Below are 24,458 nucleotides of genomic sequence, written 5' to 3' on the forward strand. Positions count from 1 at the left end.
CTTTTAAACTAATTTCTGTATACAGTGTAAGCTGGGGGGGGGGGTCAAAGTTATTATTTTCCCATATAGATGTACTATTATTCTAGCACCATTTATTGAAAAAACTATCCTTTCTCCATTGAATGGCTTTGAAATATCTGTAAAAAATCAACTGCCCTCATAAGTGTAGGTCTCTTTCTAGACTCTCCATTTTGTTTCATTGATCTATTTATCTACTCTTAAACCAATACCACACTGTATTGATTACTGAAGCTACACAGTAAATGTTGAAATCAGATCATATAAGTTCTCCAACTTTGTTCTTTTCATGTTATTTCGGCTGTTCTAGGTCTTACATATTCCCAAATAAATTTTAGAATCAACTTGTCAATTTCTATCAGAAAAGCAAAAGCCCTAGATTTCACTTGGGGTTGCTTTAAAGTTATAAATCAGTTTGGGGAGACATCTTAATAGTATCAAATCTTCCAATCCATGAACATGGTATATCTCTCCATATATGTCAGCCTTCTTCAATTTCACTCAGCAATATGGTGTGGGGGTTGGTATATATATTTCACATATATTTTGTTAGATCTATCACTAATATTTTATGTTTTACAGTAATATGTTAAGTGGTTTAAAAAGCTTTTGTTTTCCAATTGTTCATTGCTAGTATATAAAAATACAATTCATTGTTTTGTATACAAATCTTGCATCTTGCACTTTAAGTTCAATTTCTGAAGATTCCTGGGGATTTTCTATGTACACAACCATGGCATTTGCAGGTAGCCACAGTTTTATTCTTCCTTTCCAATCTATATAATTTTATTTCTTTTACTTGCCTTGTTGCATTGGCTAAGACCTGTAGTACAATGTTAAAAAAAAGTAGAAAGGACATCCTTGTCTATCTCCTATCTTCAGTGGAAAAGTGTTCAATATTTCACCATTAAGAATTATATTAGCTTTAGAGGGGTTTTCTTTTCTTTTGGTAAAAATCCCTTAGTATGTAAAAGAAAGTTCCCATCTGTCCCTAATCTGCTGAGGGTTTTTCTCATGCTTGAGTGTTGAATTTTATCAAATGGTTTTTTCAAAATTATTGAGATAACTATATGGCTTTTCTCCTTCACTTATTAATATGGTGAATTACATTGATGGACTTTTGGATGTTAATCCAAACTTACATTCCTGGAATATACTTATACACTTGATCATAATGTTATGCCTTCCTTATAAATGAGTTGGGAAATACTTTCTCCTCTTTCCTTCTTAAATATTTGGAAGAACTAACCAGTGAAATCATTTGGGACTGGAGTTTTCTACACCAGCAAGTTCTCAATTACAAATTCAGTTTTTAAAAAATAAGAATAGAACTATTTAAATTTTCTATTTTTGTGTATCTGTTTTGGTGTATTTTAAAGGAATTTGACCATTTCATATAAGTTTTCCAATGTATTAGCATTAAATGATTCATAATATGTTCTTTTAAAAATTATTTCCTTCCTACTATTTTTGTTAGGAGGGTGCTTAATTTGATGTTCTTTTTCTAGCTTATTGAGATGAAAGCTTAGTTCTTATTATTATTGCTACTGTTTTAAACAGTCAACATTATTTTATATTTACTTTTGCCAATGCCCTTCATATTTTCCTACAGTTACTTTCATCTGGGATCATTTTCTTTCACCTTGAAACTTTTCTTTTAGTATTTCTTATAGTAAGATAGGCTGGTAAAAATTCTCTTGTGTTTTACATATTTGAAAACCTTTTTATTTTTATCTTTGAAGGAAATTATCACCAGATACAGAATTCCAAGTTGGCAGGTTTTTTGTTTTGTATTGTTTTCCATTTAGCAGTTTAACAATATAATTCCTTTGTCTTCTGGCTTCCATTATTTCTGTTGGGCTGTCAAAAGTTGCTCCTTTGATGACAACGTGCGCCCACCCTCTACCCCAGATGCTTTCACAATTCTCTCTCTCTGATCTAAAGAACTAAAGGATGGAATTCAAAGCAACCACAGACACCAAAGAATAGTGAGGGAATTCCTAAAAGGAGATAGCCAGAAAGGGGGAATCCTAAATTCTGCTCAGCTAAAGATAAATGAACCAACCTAAGATTTGAACTGCTGGCTAAGAGGCAATTTTCAGTTTTTATCCAATCAACTAATTGCCTGCTAAAACAGAAAGGTCAACACTTTTTGGAGGAACATAGTCAAATCAAGAGCCGGTACAACACAACATTTCCAATGTCTAGGATACAATCCAAAATTCCTCAAATTCCTCAACAGAAATAACAATCAATAGAGACAGACCCTGAGATGACCCAGATATTGGAATTAGCAAACAAGGATTTTAAAGCAGTTATCATCACTATTATCAATGATGTAAAGTGAAAATTTATTTGGTGAATAAAGCAGCACTCCATAAAGAAATAGAAATAACAAAAAAGAACCAAATGAAAATTTTAGAATAAAATATAATATCTGAAATTAAATATTCACCAGATAGGTTTAACAGGAACATGGAGACAACAGAGCAAACAGTAAAACTGAAGACAGATTAATAGAATGTATCCAATTTAAAGAACAGATTGAAAAAAATCAATACAGCCTCAGGGACTTATTCAACAATATCAAATGGTCTAACATACAAGTAATTAAGACTCTCAGAAAAAAATAAGGAAAAAGTAATCACAAGATTTCCTAAACTTAGCAAAAGACAGAAATACAGATTCAAGAAGTTCAGCAAATCCCAAGCAAGATAAATGTGAAGCACATTGCTAGCAACATGATTGTCAAACTGCTGAAAACCAAAGACAGAGAATCTCGAAAACATTCAGAGAAAAGTGACACATTACATATACGAAAAGAACATTTCAAATGACCAGTGACCTCTTATCAGAGAATCTGGATTCCAGAAGGCAGAAGAATAACACCTTTAAAGTGTGGACTAAAATTACCTGTCAAACCAGAACTCTGTAAACAGAGAAAGCGTCCTTCAAAAATTAAGACAACCATGAACATGGAATTTTAGCAATATTTTATGCAAGTTCAACAGAGAAAACGTCCTTCAAAACTTAAGACAAAATAAAGACATTTTTAGATAAAAGAAAACTGAGCGAATTCATCACTAGCAGACATGCAATACAAGAAATGCAAAGGAAGTTCATCAGGCTGAAGGGAGAGGATACTAAATGGAAGCTTAGATTTTCAGAAAGGAAAGAAGAGCATCAGAAATGGTAAATATCTGGGTAAATATAAAAGACAATTTTCCTTTTAATGTCTTGGAAATACAACTATTTAGGGCAAAAATTAAAACATTGTTTTGTAGGGTTTATAATTACATAGATGTAATACATGTGACAATTATAGCATAAAGGCAGGATAAGAGATGAGTGGAACCAAATTAATACATTTGAAATTGAAGCAATATTTTTTATAACCCAACCCAATGGGTTGGTTCTCCACAGGGGAAAATATACATAGCATATACTAGAAGCTATAATCTCTAAGGGGAGCTGAGCAGAAGCCAGGCTTGGGAGAGCAGGGAAATGATTTGAAAGGATTCACTAATATATCCCTTCAACCATAGACGTCTGGCTAAACCCGTGGTGAAACCTAAGCCTTACACAGGAGATTCTACTGGGAATAGAAGTACAGACAAAAGCCTTATTGTTTACGGAAGCCTATGAATCCAAACTAGCAACGGGAATTGCCAATAGCATTAGATCAAACAACAACAGGTCAAAATTCATGTTAGCACAATGAATAACTAGTACCTGTATTAGTCAGCTATTGCTGCAGCTATGCTACTGTGTTTGGGAGGTCCCCAGGTTCCATTATTCACTAGGAGGACTCACAGAACTCAGCATATAGTTGTACTCATTGCTATGATTTATTATAGTGAAAGGATGCAGAGCACAATTAGCAAAGTGAAAAGACACTTGAGGAGAAGTCCAGTGGAAACCATGTTTAAGCTCCTAAGAGTCCTCTCCCAGGAGTCACATAGGATGCACTTAATTACCCCAGCAACAAGTTATGACAACACATGTGAAATGTTGTCAACCAGGGAAGCTCTAAGAGACTCAGCACCCACGGCTTTTATTGGGAGCTGGTCATGTAGGCAACCTCTGCCTAGCACCTAGCAAAATGCCAGACTCCCAGAAGAAAAGCAGGTGTTCAGCATAAACCATATTGTTTGCACAGTTTAGGCACAATTAATCATTCTTATCAGTTAATGGTAGCCACTGTTCCAAAATCTAAGTTCCCAAAAGCCAGCCAAGGGCCAACCTGGCAAGCAGGCCTTTTCAAGGATAGCAGTTTAGGCCTGCTATGTTAACTCTTTTCTGTACAACTACCTAACAAAGAACTGTAAGAGTCTCAGTATGTTGTAACAATAAACATTAATTTTTGCTTGGTGGTGCTAGGCTAGACTTCAGGCTTTGTACTGGGTTCAAGTCTGTTCACAGATCTTCATAATTCCAGGAACTGTGGCTCCCGCAGTCATGTTCTTCTCACGGCAGGTGGCAGAAATACAAGAGAGCAAGCTAAATCATGCAAACAATTTTAAGGTCTCTGCTTACATCACACCTCTTAACATTTCATTTGCTAAAGTCAGTCATATAGCTAAGATCAACATTAGTGAGGTGAGAAAATATACATCTACTCTAATAGGGAGAAAAACCACATGGCAAAGGGTATGAATGTACAGATCCCTTACAGAGGTTTTAAATAATTGGGAAAAATAATCCAATCTACCACAGTGCCCTAGGGATCTCACCAAACTCAGAGGGCAAACGAGGTTGGAAGCATCATCTTACCACTTTTGAAAATGATATTTCTTAGTTTGTTCATTAGTTTATTCCCACACCTATGCCCAAAGGAGCCTTAAAGCAGAGAAGAAAGAACATGGAATTTTTAGCAATATTCTATGCAAGTTCTTTAGCAATATAATAATAAAATTAATAATAGCTAACATTAATGAGTGCTTACTATATGTCAAGAGTGTTACATGCATGATTTCATTTAGTCCTTGGTTGATGTCATTATTTTTCCCATTTTAGATATGAGGAAACAGAGGCCTAGAGACTTGCCCAAGGTCCTAAAGCTAATAAATGGTGAAGCCAGGATTTGAATCCAGGCAGCCTAGATCTGGAGCTTTTGCTTTTAACCAGTAGGATATTTTAAATGGAATGCTTGGGCATATATGCTAGATTACAATGCTTCAATATTGGAGTATAAAAGTATGTCAGAAACATGGAAGCACCACCAAATTTTCGCATGGGCTCGGGGAACTAAGATTTAATATGTTAAGAAAAGAAAATTTTTATCTTACTCAACTAAAATACTAAGAAAACTTGACTTTTTCCTTACAGCAACAGGTCAATATACCACATAGTTCAACCGTTTAATCTCAATCTTATTTAAATTCAAATATTCCTTGACTTTGAAGAACTGCTAATGAATACACTTCATTGATCAAAATAATCTTCAAAGTTTCTAAGCCAGCTTGCCTTTCTACTTTCTAGACTAGATAAAGTATCTGCTACATATACCATCGCCTATGATTCTGTAAAGGCCATGTTTTTTCAGTCAAGAAAAATGATCACAAAAATCTTCCATTTTCACTAAACAAGTATATTCAAGACTGTGTTCAATAAACAATTTAACTACTAAGAAGTTTATCCTTTATGAAGCAAGAATTCTGTAATGCAAATATACTTCTATCACATCCAGAGTTGCTAGTCCCTCCCTCTATGGTTATGGGGGGGTGCATTTTAATTACAGACACTCATTTCTCTTCAATTGTTTTCTGAGCTTAATGAACAATGAAAGTACTGTACTACTTATCGGAAATCACTAAGAATCGAACGTCGAAAGGCATGTTCCTGCAATAAGCAATGGTCTGCTAAGTGTCTCATTTGAAGATGAGTAAATGCTGCTGTAGGAATTAAGTCTAGGGTCTGTCTGACAGAATAGATTAAGAACCCATTGTAGGGAATTCAGAGGGTTACCAAGAACACAAAACGTTATCTAGATGTACTCAGCCTGTAAAAAACAAGATATATAAGAGAGAACACTTCTATCTTCAAAAAACACAATTACCTAAAACAGACTAAAGGTTGAAAATGAAAAGAAAAAAAAGGACATTAACAAATGTCAACTAGTCAAAAATAAGTTTGAAAAAGTGAAGTGTGATACCTTAGTCCAAACATGAAAAATGAGGAGATACACACTGTATTTTTCCATAATGCCCAGGGCATTTGGAACTAAGGAACAGTTACTCAGAGAAAGAGGAAGGTACTTAGTTCAACTGTTTTGGTTTTTAATAATTCCTCACTTTCTCTGCTGGTTTTTCAAGTGTTTTGCCACTTATCTAAAAAATATGATGACACTGGCTTGTGAGAAATACAAAATCAGGAGCTCTAAATGGATTTATGAGATTCTTCAGAAGAGAGAACAATGATACAATGGAAAGCAGGAACTGCTGGCAGATTTCCATTTAAAGTAAAGCCAAATTTCAAATATTTTAGTGGAAAAAGAGTCATATACACCTCTTTAATTTCGTAAGTATAAATTATCTATCATATCAAATTATCCATATAATCTAACTTTAACAAATAAATTTTTCCCGTGGGAAATATTTCAATATTCATAGAGTGATTTTTTTCTCTTTTTAAAAAATTAATTAATTAATTTTTATATGTGTTGGGTCTTTGCTGCTGTGCTCGGACTTTCTCTAGTTGCAGCGAGCGGGGGCTACTCTTCATTGCGGTGAGTCGGCTTCTCACTGCGGTGGCTTCTCTTGTTGCAGAGCACGGGCTCTAGGCGCAGGGGCTCAGTAGTTGTGGCTTGCAGGCTCTAGAGGACAGGCCCAGTAGTTGTGCCACACGGGCTTAGTTGCTCCGCGGCATGTGGGATCTTCCCGGACCAGGGCTCGAACCCATGTCCCCTACATTGGCAGGTGGATTCTTAACCACTGAACCACCAGGGAAGCCCTTCATTGAATGATTTTTAATAAAATTAAAATTTCACTCTTAAGAATATTAGTTACTATATGAATCCTGTGTGGACTCAAGACTAAATGGCCTACGCTATTTTCAGTTATCACGTTAGGCCTTATACTCTACTATTTACTGTTAATGAAGATTTGAAAAAAATAAAAGAAGTAATTTCTTAACATAAACTCAAGTTCAATATAATTAACAAAGTAACATATTCATTCATAAAAATCAGTGAAAAATTTAATATGGATGAGAAGTCTTTCTTTTAAGGGGTAACACTTTTCAGAAAAATTCCCAAATAAGGTAAGGCATTCCTCCCAAGATATCACAGCCAAAACCTAAGCATAGGAAAGTCCCTTAGAGGACATCCAGGGCAAACTCCTACCCATCTTGGAGAAATTCCTGCTACAGCATTTATAACAAGTAGCTTTCCAGAGTCTGCATGAATGCTTCCAATGATTGAAAGGTAGGGTTTACTATCCATGGCCCAGCCTGTGCTATTGCAGGTGAGCTCTGATTGTGGAAAAGTTCTGCTTATTGATGAGTAGAAATCTATATTCTTAAATTTTCAATCCACTGAGTATAGTTCTAGCATCCACAAGAACCTCAAATTCCAATTCTTCTGTTCCCTAATTGGAAGTAGCTGAGAACAGCATGGCAAGTCCCATCACGCCGTGACTTGCAGGGGGAAGAGGAGGAGGATGGTGGAGACAAGTGACAGAGCAATGAAAAAGGAGATGGAAGACAACCAAACATTTGGTTCACAAGGATATCTTATGTCAGATTCAGTGCCAAACAGAATCCAAGACTACAAAAGACAATGGGCATATGCATGTGTATGTATGGATTTGTGTTTGTGTATATGTGAGTATACAGTAGATGCATGTATGTAATACGTGTAATGTATGTGTATGCATGTGAGTATATATACATGTGTGTATGTATGTGAGTATGTGTACGTATGTGTGCGTGTGCACATGTATATGTGTGTATAAAATGCCAAGTCAGCTAACAGGAAAATTTTCAAACTATATATGAGGAAATGCAAACATCGGGTTTTTAGGATATTTTTAACAAGAATATAAAATACACACATCTGCTAAGCACTGCAGGAGTTGTTAACAGACTAGAGAGGATGAAAGGGAGTCAATAAACCTATGTTTATATTATGGTAAAAATATGGTTATTTCAAAATATCTGAATAATTAAATGTCAAGCTTATTATCTAGACATTTGCTATCAAGTAGACAAAGAAGTTCCCAATGAGTAAATAAAAATCAACCAGAGCACTCTACTGGGTCTGTTTCTGCAAATTTCTGACAGGATTCTTAGCATGGCACAGTGTGGACCAGCCACGCTGCACCTTCCTGGCTGTGGGTCAGGATTTACCCTCTCAGTTCCTTTCTCCACTTGCCCGTCTCTAGGCCTCGGAGAACTGAAAGGCAGCAACTCCTCACAAGAAGTCTGGGCTCTCCGGAGGTAAATACAGCCCCCACTGGCAGCATGTTCAATCATTAAAGAAGAGCGAAAATATGCTGATTAGATCTCAAGACAAGAAAGAGAACAAACATACAGACAATTTTCCCTCAAACACAGAAATGAAAGAAAAAAAAGGGTTTGGGTAAATTGTCAGGATATCAATTTAGCAGAACACAATCTAGAATTAATCAAAATGTTACTAAATTTTATTCACCCAAAATGATAAAACTATATTCAGATCTAATAAGGTAAAATAATAAAACTATACAAACAGTTTTAGCTACCATAAAATTGGAAACGACTAACTGGATAATTTAGTAAGTCTTTTTCTAGGTAATACATAAACCCATTCCAAATTGTGTAGCCTGGTAAAATACAAAAATTATTCATCGTGACTCATTAGGCAAAACTGGCACACCACCTGTCTTTGTAAATAAAGTTTCACTGGAACATGGCCATGCTCATTCATTTGTTGCCTATGCCTATTTTCATGCTATAACATCAGAGTTGAGAAGCTGTGACAAAGACTATTACGGCCCACAAAGCCTAAAATATGTACTATCTGTTCCTTTACAGGAAAAATTTGCAGACTCCTGCCCTATATAATCATGGATCCTAAAATAAGCATGTAGGCCACATTGCTCAATCATGATAGTTTCAAGGGAGGAAAGAACTTTACTGTCTTTATCATGCAGGTCTCCTTTGTTACAAGCCATTAAAAACCACCAACAAAAAAGAGTTGCAAAAAAATGTTCCAAGTGTTGTGAAGGTATTTTACAGTTTGGAGAAATGGAACAATTGGTTCTTCCTACTTGTTTTGTTGGTTTTTCCTACCTGTTTTCCTTCCTCTTCATCTGAAGAGTTACTGACATGGATACTTCTCCTGGGTTGGTAACCTTTCAACTTTTCTTGAACGGACCAGTTGTTCTTTTGGTCTGTTGTACTTTCCTCATCACTTCCTGGGTTATCTTTCCATTCTTTCATCATTTCTAACACATTGGTTGGTCTCACCGAAGAAAGTATATTGCCCTAATGTTAACAATAAATTTTTGGTGTTATAAACCGTTTAGAAAACGGAAGACTCTTACATATTTTAGTAATATAGTCTCACAAATTCAGTAAGTCACATGGAAAAATTATAGTGCTGAATAAATAGCAAAACTTTGGATGCCCTTTTGAGCATACTCCTTGTACTGGCACGTCTCAGACCTCTTCACTAATACTTTTACAATATGACAAAATTTAGGGATGGGAGAATATTCTGGTTTAAAAGAATAGTGCAGCATGCTTGTGTGAAAGAACCACTAGATAGGGCAAGTTCCTGGAATCCAAAGACCCCCTTACAGTGCCGTTCCTAGAAAATTAATAGGGAAGCTGAAAGAATGAAAGAAGTTGCCCAAAGTCTACTGGGTCCAACACTAAGGGTAAGCCTATATAACATCAAAATGTCTAGGTAAAAAATCTAAATTCAGTTGATTAGTCCGGTGCCGTGTCCAAGAATACAGATGTTTGACTTGAAAGCTCTTAGTTGACTGGAAGATTTCGATATAATGTGGTCATTTGATTATAATGGATTCCGTGCACTGTTTTAACCCCAGATGTGGCTATACCATACTAAAATTGACCATTTTATATTAACTATATTTTTCTCAAATATAATATTCCATTTAATGCCAAGAAATGCATGAATGCATCCTTAAATGCCTCCTGCTAGACTAGGTATGCCTTAAATAGTTTTGCTCCTAACTCAGACTAGTAGAGAAAGTTTGGACAAGAAGTTTGGATCACGTTTAGATTAAAGCAGGACGTTTAGGTGTGGGCACAACTATGGAGTGATCTAAGTTAATTTGATATGTGGGTGGATTGAAGCATTAAGCAACAGTGATACAGAATAGTACGAGGCCAGGCATCTTAAGGGCAGCCATCTGAGTACACTGCTGAGGATTTGTAGAGTTCAATATGTTCGTGGTTAAAGACACAGACAAATATTAAGCATGGGGAATAATTAAATGAGGCTCATTATGCTATTCGTTCCCTGTGGTTCTTCTACGTCATCCTGTTTTTAAAAGGTCTATGTTCTTACTACTTTCATAGCATCCTACTTTTGGTTGCACTTCTGCAGCCTCTACCCATTTACTCCCGGAATGCCTTTACTATGCCTTCTGCCAACCCGTAGCCGACATTTCCATCAAGGCTCAAGTTGACAGTCATCTCCGTCAAGGATCCCAGAACTTCCAAAGATGTTGTCAACTTAAACGAAGCACAGATGAAGTCTCAGAGAGCAAAAAGGAGTTGAAACTGTTTAGAACGGCAGATAGTCTCAGAGCTCTCATCTGAATGAGTTCTGATCTTCAGGGCTCTGTCAACAGCCCTGCTTGACCCCAGTGACTCATCTAGCCTCTATTACAACTTCCTGGCTTCATCATGACCTTGAACACTAACCCACAGTGTCCAGGCTCCTGGAATACTAGTACGCACAACTTTGCCTCAACTTAATTCTTTCATTAGAAAACAGAGACAATCTGACATCTATGTCTGTAATCCCGGTCCTCAATTGCTCTTCCCTGATAAACTCTCTACAAGTTAACTCTTTGGATCTAGAGTCATTTCTTCTAGGCACATAGTAGAATTTTGCTTCTCCACCTCTTTTGGAACATGATGATATGACTTGTTTTGACCAGTAAAATGTGATTTGAAATAGTGTGTATCACTTCTGCGTAGAAACTTGAAGAGAGAGCATGTAATTTACATGTTCTCAATTTCTGCCTTAGTAACTATAGAAGCACAGAGATGGAGCCTCCCTCAGCCTGGGTCCCTGAGTGAAGACAAACTAAAACAGAGCTTGCTTCCCTCCTCCCAGCCAATGTGCAATGGAAGGCATAAACAGCACTGAGATCTGGGGGTCACTTGTTACCACAGCATAATCTAGCCTGTCCTGATATAGACAGAAGATTAAATATTTACACTCTGTAAGTCACCTCCAAAAAGCTTTATAAAGAGTGAGCCCACTATATAATCAGCATACCCAACAAAGTTGTAATTACTACACAAATCATATGCAATCAGTACCATGTGATAGCCAATTTATTTAGGCAGTCTTTGCTTTGCACAGTCCTGATATGCATGAATTTTACTCAACATGACTTAAATAATATCAGTCCCTCAGCAACACAGTTCAAATTTCAGTCACCATGGTACATCAACTATAATTGCATAAAGTTCAAACTTCACTGCTAGCTCCTCAATCCACGATCACCAGGTAAATTACAGATTTGCATCACAATCAGTGACCAATCACATCACTTCTTTCACAGTCTGTTGGTGATTGGACACTGTGCATCTGCTATTCAGTTCACACACAGACAGCAATGTGTGCAGTTGTGCTGCCTCCTTGTCTCGCAGGGAACTTGCCAACAAAAATGAAACTGCAACAAAGAAATTAAAAGTGATAATACTGGGAGTAAAATTTGAATCAAATGTAAATGGAGTAATAGAAGAAATAGCTGACCATGGGAATGCTGCCACTGCCACTGTGAGAATCTAGATGCGCAACCAAAGGAACTTAGTGAAGTCAAACTTATCAACATAAATGAGGAAGGATGAAGAAGAAAATTTCAGAGAGAATGACACCCACAAAAAAACTTGACATTTAAAGAATTTTCAGAGATATTCAAGACATTGAAAAGACAAAGGATACAATGTTGGAAGTTGATCCAAACTTGTAAAACAGTATGACAATTCACCAAGGCACAAAAAAGATGCTCCCCTCTGTATGATAAGAAGAAGGCAAGCACTGTTTAAAGTAATCTTGATAAGTTTTTAACCCCAAAATAAGATACTTTAACTCTCAATATTAAATTACAGTGCCAAAAATTTAGCTTTACTTTTATTTCATTCTCTCTCTATATTTAGAACCAACAGTTAGGGAGTTTTTAATGTTTAACAAAAAATTTTAAAGGGCATGGAAAAATCACAATTTTTCCCATTGATTATTAAAATCATTTTGCACAGCTTCAGTCTGCACTATTTTTATGGCTCTGCACTCCTGTGCAAAGCAAGGATTACCTGTACTATCTTGAATCTGCATTTCTAGCCAGCTTTCAAGTGCTTGGTTCACATATATCAATATATACACACAAAAGCATGGTGACCGACACGCTACAAATGACTCTATTTCTTATTGCAAAGAGACTGGGGAGAAGAGCAAAAGATCTAGAATAGGGTCATTATCCCATCAAAAACGCTCTACCATTTATAAATTTTTAACTATTTGCTTCCTATATTCCCTTGTGATGTCAAACAGGGCACAAATGTTGGTATAGATTCCAGACTTTCCCTCTTGTCTGAAGTCCAGCCAATAACTTACCAGACTAGCCCCTTCTTGCCTGCTAACAGTTGGAGGAAGAATTGCATCAGATACTTGGACTGACCAATGAATAAGTGGCCCAGAGCTGTGTGTCATGAACCTTCTAGGCTCAAGAGAAATTACACATGAACCAACCAAACAAAAATGGGTGGAATTGTTAGGGTAGACGCTGGAGATTGTGGAGACACCTCACCACCAGAACAGTAACCTCTTAACTCCCTTTACTGGCTGTGTTAAGAGGGGTCACACCCTGAACTCATCAACCATGAAGCAGCAAATGGCAAGAAGGCAGCAGTAATAGGCTGATAATCTGAGGCTATCATAAGTAGAAAACCAACCTTTTTGTTAATAAATTTCCACTTGTTTAACTAACAGTTTGAGATGACTTCATTTTGAAAAACTGGAAAAATGAACACTCACAGAGGAGAAGCATCGGTCAAATACTAAGATTTGGATCTTAGTAGACAGGTCCTGCAAATAGGAACCCAAACATACATCCTCATCTAACAAAATCTGCCTTTTCAAGGACAGTGCCTATCAGTATTCTGTAAACAATAAGTCTTTTACAAGTATTTTTTAATGAACGAATGAATGATATGTATGAGTTGGGATAAGATAGTATGAAACATAAAATCAGCAAAGCGAAAAGGAAACATTCTGGGTCTTTAACTTACGGTCATCACTTTCTACTTTTCGTAAGTAGCTAGAACTCTTTATTTTGTAATGTTCCGAGGAATAAATTTTTTTAATTAGAAAATTTTTTTATATCTTTATAAAAAAGATATAAAAGGATGCTCAACTTCACAAAATTAATAAAATCCAAATCAAAAACAATGAGTTGGCAATTTTCACCTAATAGATGGACATAAATTTAAGTTTGATAAAACTGTGTTGGTGAGGGTATGGGGAAACAGGCTCTCTCATTTACTTGCTTTTTATGGGAGGATAAATCGGCAATAAACTATCAAAATATATAATGCACATTCTCACAAACCAGTAATTCAACTTTTAAGAATTTATTTTATAGATATGCTGACACAGTATGCAAACATATACTTACAAGAACATTTGTTGCACCATTGTTTGTAACAGAAAAGACCTGAAACAATTTAAATATTCCATATTCATAGGGGCAAAATAATAGTGTATCCATAGTTTTGGATACAATACTGTTTTTCAAAAAAAATAAGCGTATCTTCCCAAAATACATTAGATGAAAAAGAACAGTTTGCATAATATAAACCCATTTGTGAAAGTGAATAATAAAAATATTCAGAATGTATTTGAAAGAATACATAAGAGACTTAACAATGGTTATCTTTAGTAATTGGGAATGAGGGAATAGAGGGAGAAAGTTATTTTTCCTGCCTTGTTTACCATTTAAATCATTTACTAAGGGTAATGGCAACTATTATATGACTAAAAATTAATATAAACTATGTAGGAAAAGAAATAATGTAAGTTGCAGATACTCACAAAGGACTGATAGCACCCAGTAAGATCACCAAACATGCTCTCATGGGTCTCAGTGAGGCCAAGGTAGCAGCATAGAAAGGTAGTAAGGGTTGCTGAAGTAAGCAACTCTGCACCACTTTAAAATTTTTCCTCACAAAGTCATCTCAGTGATTTAGTTTTCACAAGTATAGCAAATAATGAGAATAGAGAAAATTGGTGTTGATATTCCTATTCTTTAAGAGGAAACAAACTGAGAAATTTAGTAATTTACCCTTATTCCAGAACTGCATTTCCATTGTTTGCTAAGAATTTCTAGGTAGAGGTGTTGCTGAGCCTTCAATACTGTAATGTATATTTGAAAACTGCTCAATGTATATTTGTAATGTATATTTGAAAACTTTCCCACCACAAGAAAAAAAATTTAAACTATGTGAGGTGATGGATATAGTCACTAAATTTATTGTGGTAATCATTTCACAATATATACATATATTAAATCACTATGTTGCACATCTTAAATTTATACAATGTTATATGTCAAATTATGTCTCAATACAGCTGGAAAAATAAAAACAAAATATATTCCAAACCAACATTCTTCAAACGGTTATGTGTACACCTCGCTGTACACGAAGACTTCTTAAGGGCTGTATGGGCAGGGATGGTTTTCAGGGAGTCAATTTCAAGACCCTCAATTTCCAATGACCTACTCTTTTTCAAAAGTCACCTGCTTGAGCAAGGATCTGCAGTAATTCTTTCCATGTTCTTTTCTTAAGTCAGCTTCTTACAATGCTTGTTATTGTACATATATTTATTTTTATGTGTGTGTGAGAGACAAAAGGCTCATATCTAGAATATACAACAAACTTCTACAAATCAATAAATTTAAAAAAAAACTAATAGAAAAATGGAGGAAAGACTTGAACAGACATTTCATAAAAGAAGATATCCAGAAGGCCAATAAGGATAAGTAAAGTAAAAGTGACCAATTTCATTTGTCATTCGGAAGTGCAGATTAAAACCACAATGAGATACCATTATATATTACCAGAGTGTCTAAATTAAAAATATTAATAACAAGCACTGGAGAGGATGGGGAGCAAAACTAGAACTCTTACACATTGCTGGTGAGTGGCACAAAGTGAACGGTGGAAAAGGGAACAAAGGAACTTTCTTGTAGGGGGTGGAAATGTTCTGTATTTTGTTCTGGGTGGTGGTTACACAAATGTATAAATTCATAAAAATTCATCAAGCTATACACTTAAAATCTGTGTATTTTACATTAAGTAAATTATATCTTAACAAAACTATGATTAATTTAAAATTAAATTTCATAGATTTGTACATATTATTACATGTAGCTTAATCATTTTCACGGCTGTACAATATTCCATTGTTAGACTATACCACAATTTATTCATTCTCTAGTCAGAGGGAATTTGGGTTGATTCTGGGTTTTTGCTCCTATATACACTTCCACAAACATTATTGTGTATATCTCCATGTGTATATGTGTAAGAGTTCCTCGGGTATATTATTAGAAGTGAAATTTCTTGGTTATAAAGTATGTGAATGGTTAACTTTAAAAGATAACGTCAATCCCTTTTTCCAAAGTAGTTGTACCAATTAATACTCTCACCAGCAATGATTAAACTTAAAGGCTTTTGCACAGCAAAGGAACCATAAACAAAACGAAAAGACAACCCACAGAATGGGAGAAAACATTCGCAAATGAAGCGACCAACAAGGGATTAATCTCCAAAATATACAAACAGCTCATGGAGCTCAATATCAAAAAAACAAACAACCCAATCAAAAAATGGGCAGAACAGGCTTCCCTGGTGGTGCAGTGGTTGAGAGTCTGCCTGCCGATGCAGGGGACACGGGTTCATGCCCCGGTCCGGGAAGATCCCACATGCCGTGGAGCAGCTGGGCCCGTGAGCCATGGCCACTGAGCCTGCACGTCTGGAGCCTGTGCTCCGCAACGGGAGAGGCCACAAGAGTGAGAGGCCCGCGTACCGCAAAAAAAAAAAAGGGCAGAGGATCTAAACAGACATTTCTCCAAAGAAGACATACAGACTGCCAAGAGTCACATGAAAAGATGCTCAACATCACTAATTATTAGAGAAATGCAAATCAAAACTATAATGAGATATCACCTCACACTGGTCAGAATGGCCATCATCAAAAAATCTACAAACAATAATGCTTGAGAGGGTGTGGAGAAAACAGAACCCTCCTACACTGTTGGTGGGAATATAAACTGGTATGGCCACTGTGGAGAACGGTATGGAGGTTCCTTAAAAAACTAAAAATAGAACTGCCATATGATCCAGCAATCCAACTCCTGGGCACATATCTGGAGAAAACCATAATCCAAAAAGTACATGCACCTCAATGTTCATTGTAGCACAATTTACAATAGCCAAGACCTGGAAGCAACCTAAATGTCCATCAACGGAGGAATGGATAAAGAAGATGTGGTACGTATATAGAATGGAATATTACTCAGCCATAAAATAGAATGAAATAGTGCCATTTGTAGCAACATGGATGGACCTAGAGATTGTCATACTGAGTGAAGTCAGTCAGACAGAGAAAGACAAATATCATATGATAACACTTATATGTGGAATCTTAAAAAATGGTACAAATGAACTTATTTACAAGACAGAAACAGAGTCACAGATATAGAAAACAAACTCATGGTTACCAAGGGGGAAATGGGGGGGAGGGATAAATTGGGAGACTGCGATTAACAGTACACACTACTATATATAAAATAGATGACTAATAAGGACCTACTATATACCACAGGGAACTCTGCTCAACACTCTATAATGACCTATATTGGAATAGAATCTAAAAAAGAGTGGATATATGTATATGTAAAACTCATTCACTTTGCTGTACAGCAAAACTAACGCAACACTGTAAATCAACTATACTCCAATAAAAATTAATTTAAAAAAAAGATACTATTTACCCACATCTATTCCAACACCGGCTACTGTCAGACGTCTTTTTTGCGGTACGCGGGCTTCTCACTGTTGTGGCCTCTCCCGTTGTGGAGCACAGGCTCCAGATGCGCAGGCTCAGTGGCCATGGCTCATGGGCCTAGCCGCTCCGCGGCATGTGGGATCTTCCCGGACTGGGGCACGAACCCGTGTCCCCTGCACCGGCAGGTGGACTCTCAACCACTGAGCCACCAGGGAAGCCCCAGACTTCTTAGCTTTTGGTTTATCTCACTGAGGTCTTGGTTTGTATTTCCCCAATCACTAATGCGACTGAACATCTTGTCACGTGTTCATCAGCCAAATGTGGGTCCTCTTCTGTAAAAATGCCTGGCCCTAAAGCAACTATACTCCAATAAAAATTAATTTTAAAAAATGCCTGGCCCTGTCTCTTTGTACATTTTCTACTAGGTTGTTTGTCCACTTTGCATTGATTTGTAAGAATTATTGAGATTTCATGATATTAACCCTTTTTTGGTTTTTTGGGTTACAAAAGCCTTCTCCTAGTTTATAACCTATCCCTAAAGTGTTGTTTTATGAACAGAAGTTCTGAAGATTAATATTAAGTCAAGTTTATTCACCATTTCTTTTATGTTAGTGCCTTTGGTATCTTGCTTATAAAATCCTTTTCTACACAGTCCAAGGTCCAAAAGATTTTCACCTATATTTTCTACTAAAAGTTAAATATAAATTTTATTATTTAAGTCCTTGATTGATTTGCAGTTGACTTTTGTCTGCAGTGTGAGATAGGAACCCAATTTCTCTCTTTTTTTCATATGGACAACCATTTATTCCAGCTCCAGTTATTGAACAGTCTCTCCTTTTGCCACTGATCTGCCATACTACCACTGTCATAAAAGTTCCAGATATGCATGGATATGTTTCTGCACCTTCTATTTTATTCTACTGGTCAATTTGCTTATTACTGCAAATGATCACACTATGCTAACTAATACAGCTTCATAAGTCTTAATATCTGGTAGAGCAAAACATTCAGAAATGTTTTGGCTATTTTCCACCCTTAAACTTTGATACAAATTTTAGGGTCAGGAAAGCTTGTGGAATTTTGATTGGATTTGCATCATGTATGTACATCAACATGAGGAAATCAGTTTTTATGATATTAAGTCTCCTGACCTATGATTATGGTATACCTTTACACTTTTCTTCAATGTTTTCCAATAAAGTTTCATAATTTTCCCCAAATCTTACCTTGAATTTATTTCTAGAAATGATATATTCTTGAATATTATTTTACATCTTCCTTTTTTTACATTTTATATTGTTGCTTGCTAGTGAAAAGAAATACAATGTCAATCTCTTTTTTCCAGGTTTACTGAGATATAATTGATATATAACATTGTGTAAGTTTAAAGTGGACAATGTGTTTTGATACACTTATATATCGATGAGTATCAACCTTAAATCCAGCTACCTTACTCACCTCTTCTATTATTTCAAATAGTTTAATAATTTGTCTAATAATTTGTATATTACTGCAAATAATAAAAGTTTTCTTTCTGTTTTCCAATTCTCATGACTTTATTTTCCTTGTCTTAAGTTGACTAAGATCAACAGTGTTGGGAAAAACTCTTGAAAGCTGATTTCCTTGACTAGCTCTTTATTTTAAAGAAATGCTTCTCACGTTTCCCATTTAAAACGATATTTGCTGTAAACTTTTATCAGGTTAAGGAAGTTTTCTTCTTTTCCTAATTAAATTATGAATGTATACTGAGTCTTATTACAAGTGTTTCCATTAAATTATCATATGCTTTTTCTCCTTTAATATATTAATGTGTGAATTTATATTTACAGATTTTTTTTCCAAAATTAAACCATCATTGTATTTTTTAGGGAAAATCCAACTAGATCATGATCTTTTTTATAAACACAGTTGGATCCAACTTGCTAATATGTTGTTTAAGGTTTTACATCTATATTAATAAGTAATATGGATCATTTTCCTTTTTCATAGGTTTGGTTTACAATGGTCTAATTTTGTTATACGAGAGTATACAGAATTAATACTAGACTCAAAATAAATCAGGAAAATTCTCTCTTTGGGGGCACAGGAGGAGAGTTATAAATTTGACATAAAAGTTTGGTAGAACTAATCTGTAAAATCATCTAGGCTTGGTGTTTTCCTGGTGGAAGATTTTAAACTACTGCTTCAATTTCCTTAGTAATTATATAGGACAATTCAAGTTTTCTATTTATTCTTTTTTTAAAAATTTTTTTTTGAGGTGGACCATTTTTTAAAGTCTTTATTGAATTTGTTACAATATTGTTTCTCTTTCATGTTTTGGTTTTTTGGCCGTGAGGCATGTGGGATCTTAGCTCCCCAACCAGGATTGAACCTGCACCCCCTGCATTGCAAGGCAAAGTCTTAACCACTGGCCCGCCAGGGAAGTCCCTTCTATTTATTCTTGAGACAATTTTATGAAGCTGTATTTTTTGAGGAAAATATTTTTTATGAAAAGAAATTCTGTCCATTTTTCCTAAGTTTTCAGATTTATTAGTATACAGTTGTTGGTGGTATTCCCTTACCTTTTAAATATTTATCCTTTTAATTTCTGCTTTATCTGTGCCTGTATTCCCTTTTTCCTATTAATACTATTTTTGTCTTCTCTATTTCTTTCTTATTTTTGCCAAAGATTTATCTATTTGTTGGTCTTTTCAAAGAATCAAATGTTGGTCTCATTGATCTTCTCTTTTCTACCTTTCCTTTCCATTTAATTTATTTTCACTCTTACTTAGTTTTATTTTTCCTACTACTTTATTTGGGTATATTCTGTTGGGATTTTTTCCTGAGATTTTAAGTTGGATATGTAGTTCCTTTTTTAGCCTTTCTTCTTTTTTTTTTTTTTTTTTTTTGCGGTATGCGGGCCTCTCACTGTCGTGGCCTCTCCTGTTGCGGAGCACAGGCTCCGGACGTGCAGGTTCAGCGGCCATGGGTCACGGGCCCAGCCGCTCTGCGGCATGTGGGATCTTCCCAGACCCGGGCACAAACCCGTGTCCCCTGCATCAGCAGGTGGACTCTCAACCACTGCGCCACCAGGGAAGCCCTTTTCTTCTTTTTTAATGTGAATACTCCAGGTGATAAGTTTCTGCTGAAACACACTTTTACTGCATCTCACAGGTTTTGATATGTTGTATTTTTATTACCATTCAGTTCTACAAATTAAAAATTTGTTCTCATTAGTGTTTATTCTTTAACCCATGACTTATCTAGAAGCATGTGATTTAATTTCCAAATATATACAGATATTTAATCTTATTGGCATTGACTTTTAACTTAATTGTGTATTGTTAGATAACATAATCTGTGTGAAATTTATTGAGACTTGCTTTCTTCCTGGCCAGTTCAATTTTGGTAAATGTTCCTTCCACATGTGGTTAAGAAAAATGTATATTCTCTAATTGATGGATGCAGAATTGTATACATGTCCACTAAAATAAGCTTGTTACCTGTGTTGTTAAAATACCCTTGTTTCTGTTTTCATTTGCTTACATATTAATAATTGAGAGAAGTGCATTAAAATCTCCCACTATGATGGTGAATTTTCCATTTTTCCATGTAATTTTGTCATTTTTGATGTATATTTTTGAGGTTATCTTATTAGTTGCATACATGTTTAAACTTATATATTTTGTTTGGATTGAACTTTTATCATTATAAAGTGACCTTCATTATCTCTAACGATGATTTGTTTGTGGCAAGGTATATTTAACTGATATTAATTCAGTTACTCAGGCTTTTTTTGGTTAGTGTTTGCCTGGTATGTTCTTTTCTATTCTTTTTCTTTCAATATTTGTGTCCTTATGCTTCAAATGTGCTTCTTGTAAATAGCACTTAGCTAGATTTTTAAAAAGTCAACCTGACCTTATGTCTTTTAACAGGTATTTCTTTTTTAAAAATATTATTTTTTTCATGTTTATTTATTTTTATTTATTTTTTTATTTATTATTTTTGGCTGTGTTGGATCTTAGTTGTGGCATGCGGGATCTTTTGTTGTGGCACGTGGGCTTCTCTCTAGTTGTGGTGCGCAGGTTTTCTCTCTCTAGTTGTGGCACGTGGGCTCAGTAGTTGCGGGACGTGGGTTTAGATGCCCTGCAGCGTGTGGGATTTTAGTCCCCCAACCAGGGATCAAACCCACATTCCCTGCATTTGAAGGTGGATTCTTTACCACTGCACCACCAGGGAAGTCCCTTAACAGGTATTTCTAACTCATTAACTTATTTGAAACTGTTTCTATCATTTAAGTTTATTACTACAACTGTCTCACTCTTTGTATCTTTGTTAATCCTTTATTACTTTGAAAATCCATTGTCTACATCTTCCATTTTAGCCCCCTCTTGTGTACCCATGTTCTCTCTCCGTTCTCAACACTTGTCATGTGTATATTATCTCACATTTTAAGTCTGGGTTATTATGAATATACTTTCTCCTTTTCTTCTTTGGTCTTTTTCTCTTTTTTTGGACACCAACACACTTTACTAAGGTATTTGAAGACTCTCGGTACACATAGCTCTTTCAGTATCTACTGGATTTCTTTGACCTCCTGTTTAATCACTTTTATCAAGTGTTTTAAATCTAGGACTTGTGTGGCAAACCTGAGGCCTTGTATATTTGAAAATATTTTTATCATTCCCTTTCAGTTGAATGACAATTTGGATGGATATAAAATTCTAAGTTTAAAGTTGTTTCCCCTGTAACACATTTAGAATTATTACTCCATTTACACTTGCATCCAATGTTGCTGCTGAAAAGTAAGATGTCAATGTGACTCTTGTTCTTTTTTATATGATATTGCTCTTTCTCTCTGGGAACATTTAGAATTTCCTCTTTGTTTTTGATGTTCTTGAATCTCATTATGTCTATTTTGTCAGTTTTTCCTTCTCTCTCCTATTTGGTAGTCTATCATCTATTTAGAGCTGAAGTCTTTCTTCTTTCTTTAATTCTGACGAATTATCTCTATTATTTTTTAAAAGATTTCCTTCTCTCTCTTTTTACTTTTTTTCCTGAGACTCCTATTATATGGATTTTGTAACTTTTACTTTCAATTCCTTATAGCTTTTCTTTATTTTTTCAATTTGTTGATCTTCACCTGTTCCCTTCTATAAAGTTCTATTAAAGTTCCATAATCTGATCATCTAGTTTTTTTAATTCATTCTTCAGCTGCACCCATTTCACCACTTATCCTATATAACTGTATCTCTATTTTAACTATTATACCTAAATGGTTCTACCTGGTTTTGCTTTATCATTTCTTGCTTCATATTATTAACATCTTCCCTTATCTCTTGTAGCATGTTCATTTTGTTGACTTCTAAATTCTTGAACTGCCTATTCTAAACTCTCCTAATGGTGTGTGAAATGTGGCCTGTTAGCTCATACTCCACAGGGAGTACTGGCTCCTCAGAAGGACAGACCAGAACCAGGCCTTCAGCCCCAGGAGCTCAAAATCCCTAGGCACCAAAGATCTGCCCCCACCAAGCAACTCCTCAGTTCAGGGTTTCAACCTTTTCAAACTTCTCCTCCAAGGAGGAACAACCCAAGGAGGAGGCACTTCTAAAAGTATAACCCACCTGTCCTAGGGTGTAGAGGCCAACAGGTAAGTCAATGCCTAAATCCAATTCCCACCCATTTTCCTTAGCTTCTCACTCATGCAGGGCCTCAGTGCTGCTCTGATTTTACTTTCTATTCCTGTGAGAGGACAGGCAGGCATCAGCGTCCCAAGGCAAAGGGGAACTTGGGTTGTTTTTGTCTTCCTATTTTACTTCCTTCCCTGGCTGTAACCTCACTCATCATACATGTCAGCTCAGAATATCCCCTTATCTTCCCAGGGATTTTGCACACTATTCTCTGAATCCTGGTATCATGAGGTTTCTCTCTAAAGTTACTCTAGGTTTAATCTTCAGAGAACATGCAGAAGTCTGTGCTAATTCAGTACCTTGTCGGGAACCAGAGCCTCCTCCAGCTGGCCTTTCACTAGGTGGTTTTTGACATATAACCCAAACAGATTTAAAGAAATGAGTGACACTGCTGCATCAAAATTCCTTCTACTTGTTTATAAGGTTCTCAGTGCTTACATCTATGAAAACTGAAAACAATAATACAATTGATGCTGAACACTGTCTCTCTCTAACATTAAGTAACATTCAATCATGGATGGATGGCTATTTGGGGGGAAATGTAGCCCTATCCATCCACTAAACAGATATTTTTCCAATACAATTTGACTTATGTTTGATAATTATTAACAATTATAATTACATTCCCTTGATCAATTATAAACAAATAATTAAAGTCACTCTTAAATAATTTTTAAAAATTTAGAGCCCTAGGGTCACGAGAAATAAAAACAAAAATATAAATATATATTTGAGCTGTTTTTTGCAAAATGAAACAAATGATAGGGTGATTAGTAAAAAGTCTTTCATGCAAAAATATATATTACATTGGGATAAATGCAGTGGAAGAAATGCAATACAAAAACAAATTCAAAGAAATGAATGAATAATCTAAAGTTTCTTTTTTAAAAAAATTTTAAAATTTTATTTATTTTTTTATACAGCAGGTTCTTATTAGTTATCCATTTTATACTTATGAGTGTATATATGTCAATCCCAATCTCCCAATTCATCACACCACCCCCCTCCCCGCCACTTTCCCCCCTTGGTGTCCATATGTTTGTTCTTTATGTCTGTGTCTCTATTTCTGCACCGCAAACTGGTTCATCTGTACCATTTTTCTAGGTTCCACATATATGCGTTAATATACGATATTTGTTTTTCTCTTTCTGACTTACTTCACTCTGTATGACGGTCTCAAGACCCATCCACATCTCTACAAATGACCCAATTTTGCTCCTTTTTATGGCTGAGTAATATTCCATTGCATATATGTGCCACATCTTCTTTATCCATTCATCTGTCAATGGGCATTTAGGTTGCTTCCATGACCTGGCTATTGTAAATAGTGCTGCAATGAACATTGGGGTGCATGTGTCTTTTTGAATTATGGTTTTCTCTGGGTATATGCCCAGTAGTGGGATTGCTGGGTCATATGGTAATTCTATTTTTAGTTTTTTAAGGAACCTCCATACTGTTCTCCATAGAGGCTGTATCAATTTACATTCCCACCAACAGTGCAAGAGGGTTCCCTT

General features: G+C 35.6%; 1 protein-coding gene across 5 annotated transcripts in view; it reads right to left on the reverse strand.

Annotated features, from left to right (window-relative positions):
- STK33 (serine/threonine kinase 33) overlaps positions 1-24,458 on the reverse strand; it is a 77,721-nt gene that overhangs the window by 8,426 nt on the left and 44,837 nt on the right. For all 5 annotated transcript variants that reach the window (XR_003791545.1, XM_029209104.1, XM_029209105.1 and 2 more), the window contains one exon: positions 9,289-9,483. Coding sequence is in view for 4 of the 5 variants with exons in the window: in XM_029209104.1 (XP_029064937.1) it covers positions 9,289-9,483 (195 nt within the window). In the remaining variant the exon portion in view is untranslated. The remainder of the gene's footprint in view (positions 1-9,288; positions 9,484-24,458) is intronic.

This window comes from Monodon monoceros, unplaced genomic scaffold (genome assembly GCF_005190385.1).
Source record: "Monodon monoceros isolate NGI ecotype Baffin Bay Population unplaced genomic scaffold, NGI_Narwhal_1 Super_Scaffold_7, whole genome shotgun sequence".
Classification (NCBI taxonomy): domain Eukaryota; kingdom Metazoa; phylum Chordata; class Mammalia; order Artiodactyla; family Monodontidae; genus Monodon; species Monodon monoceros.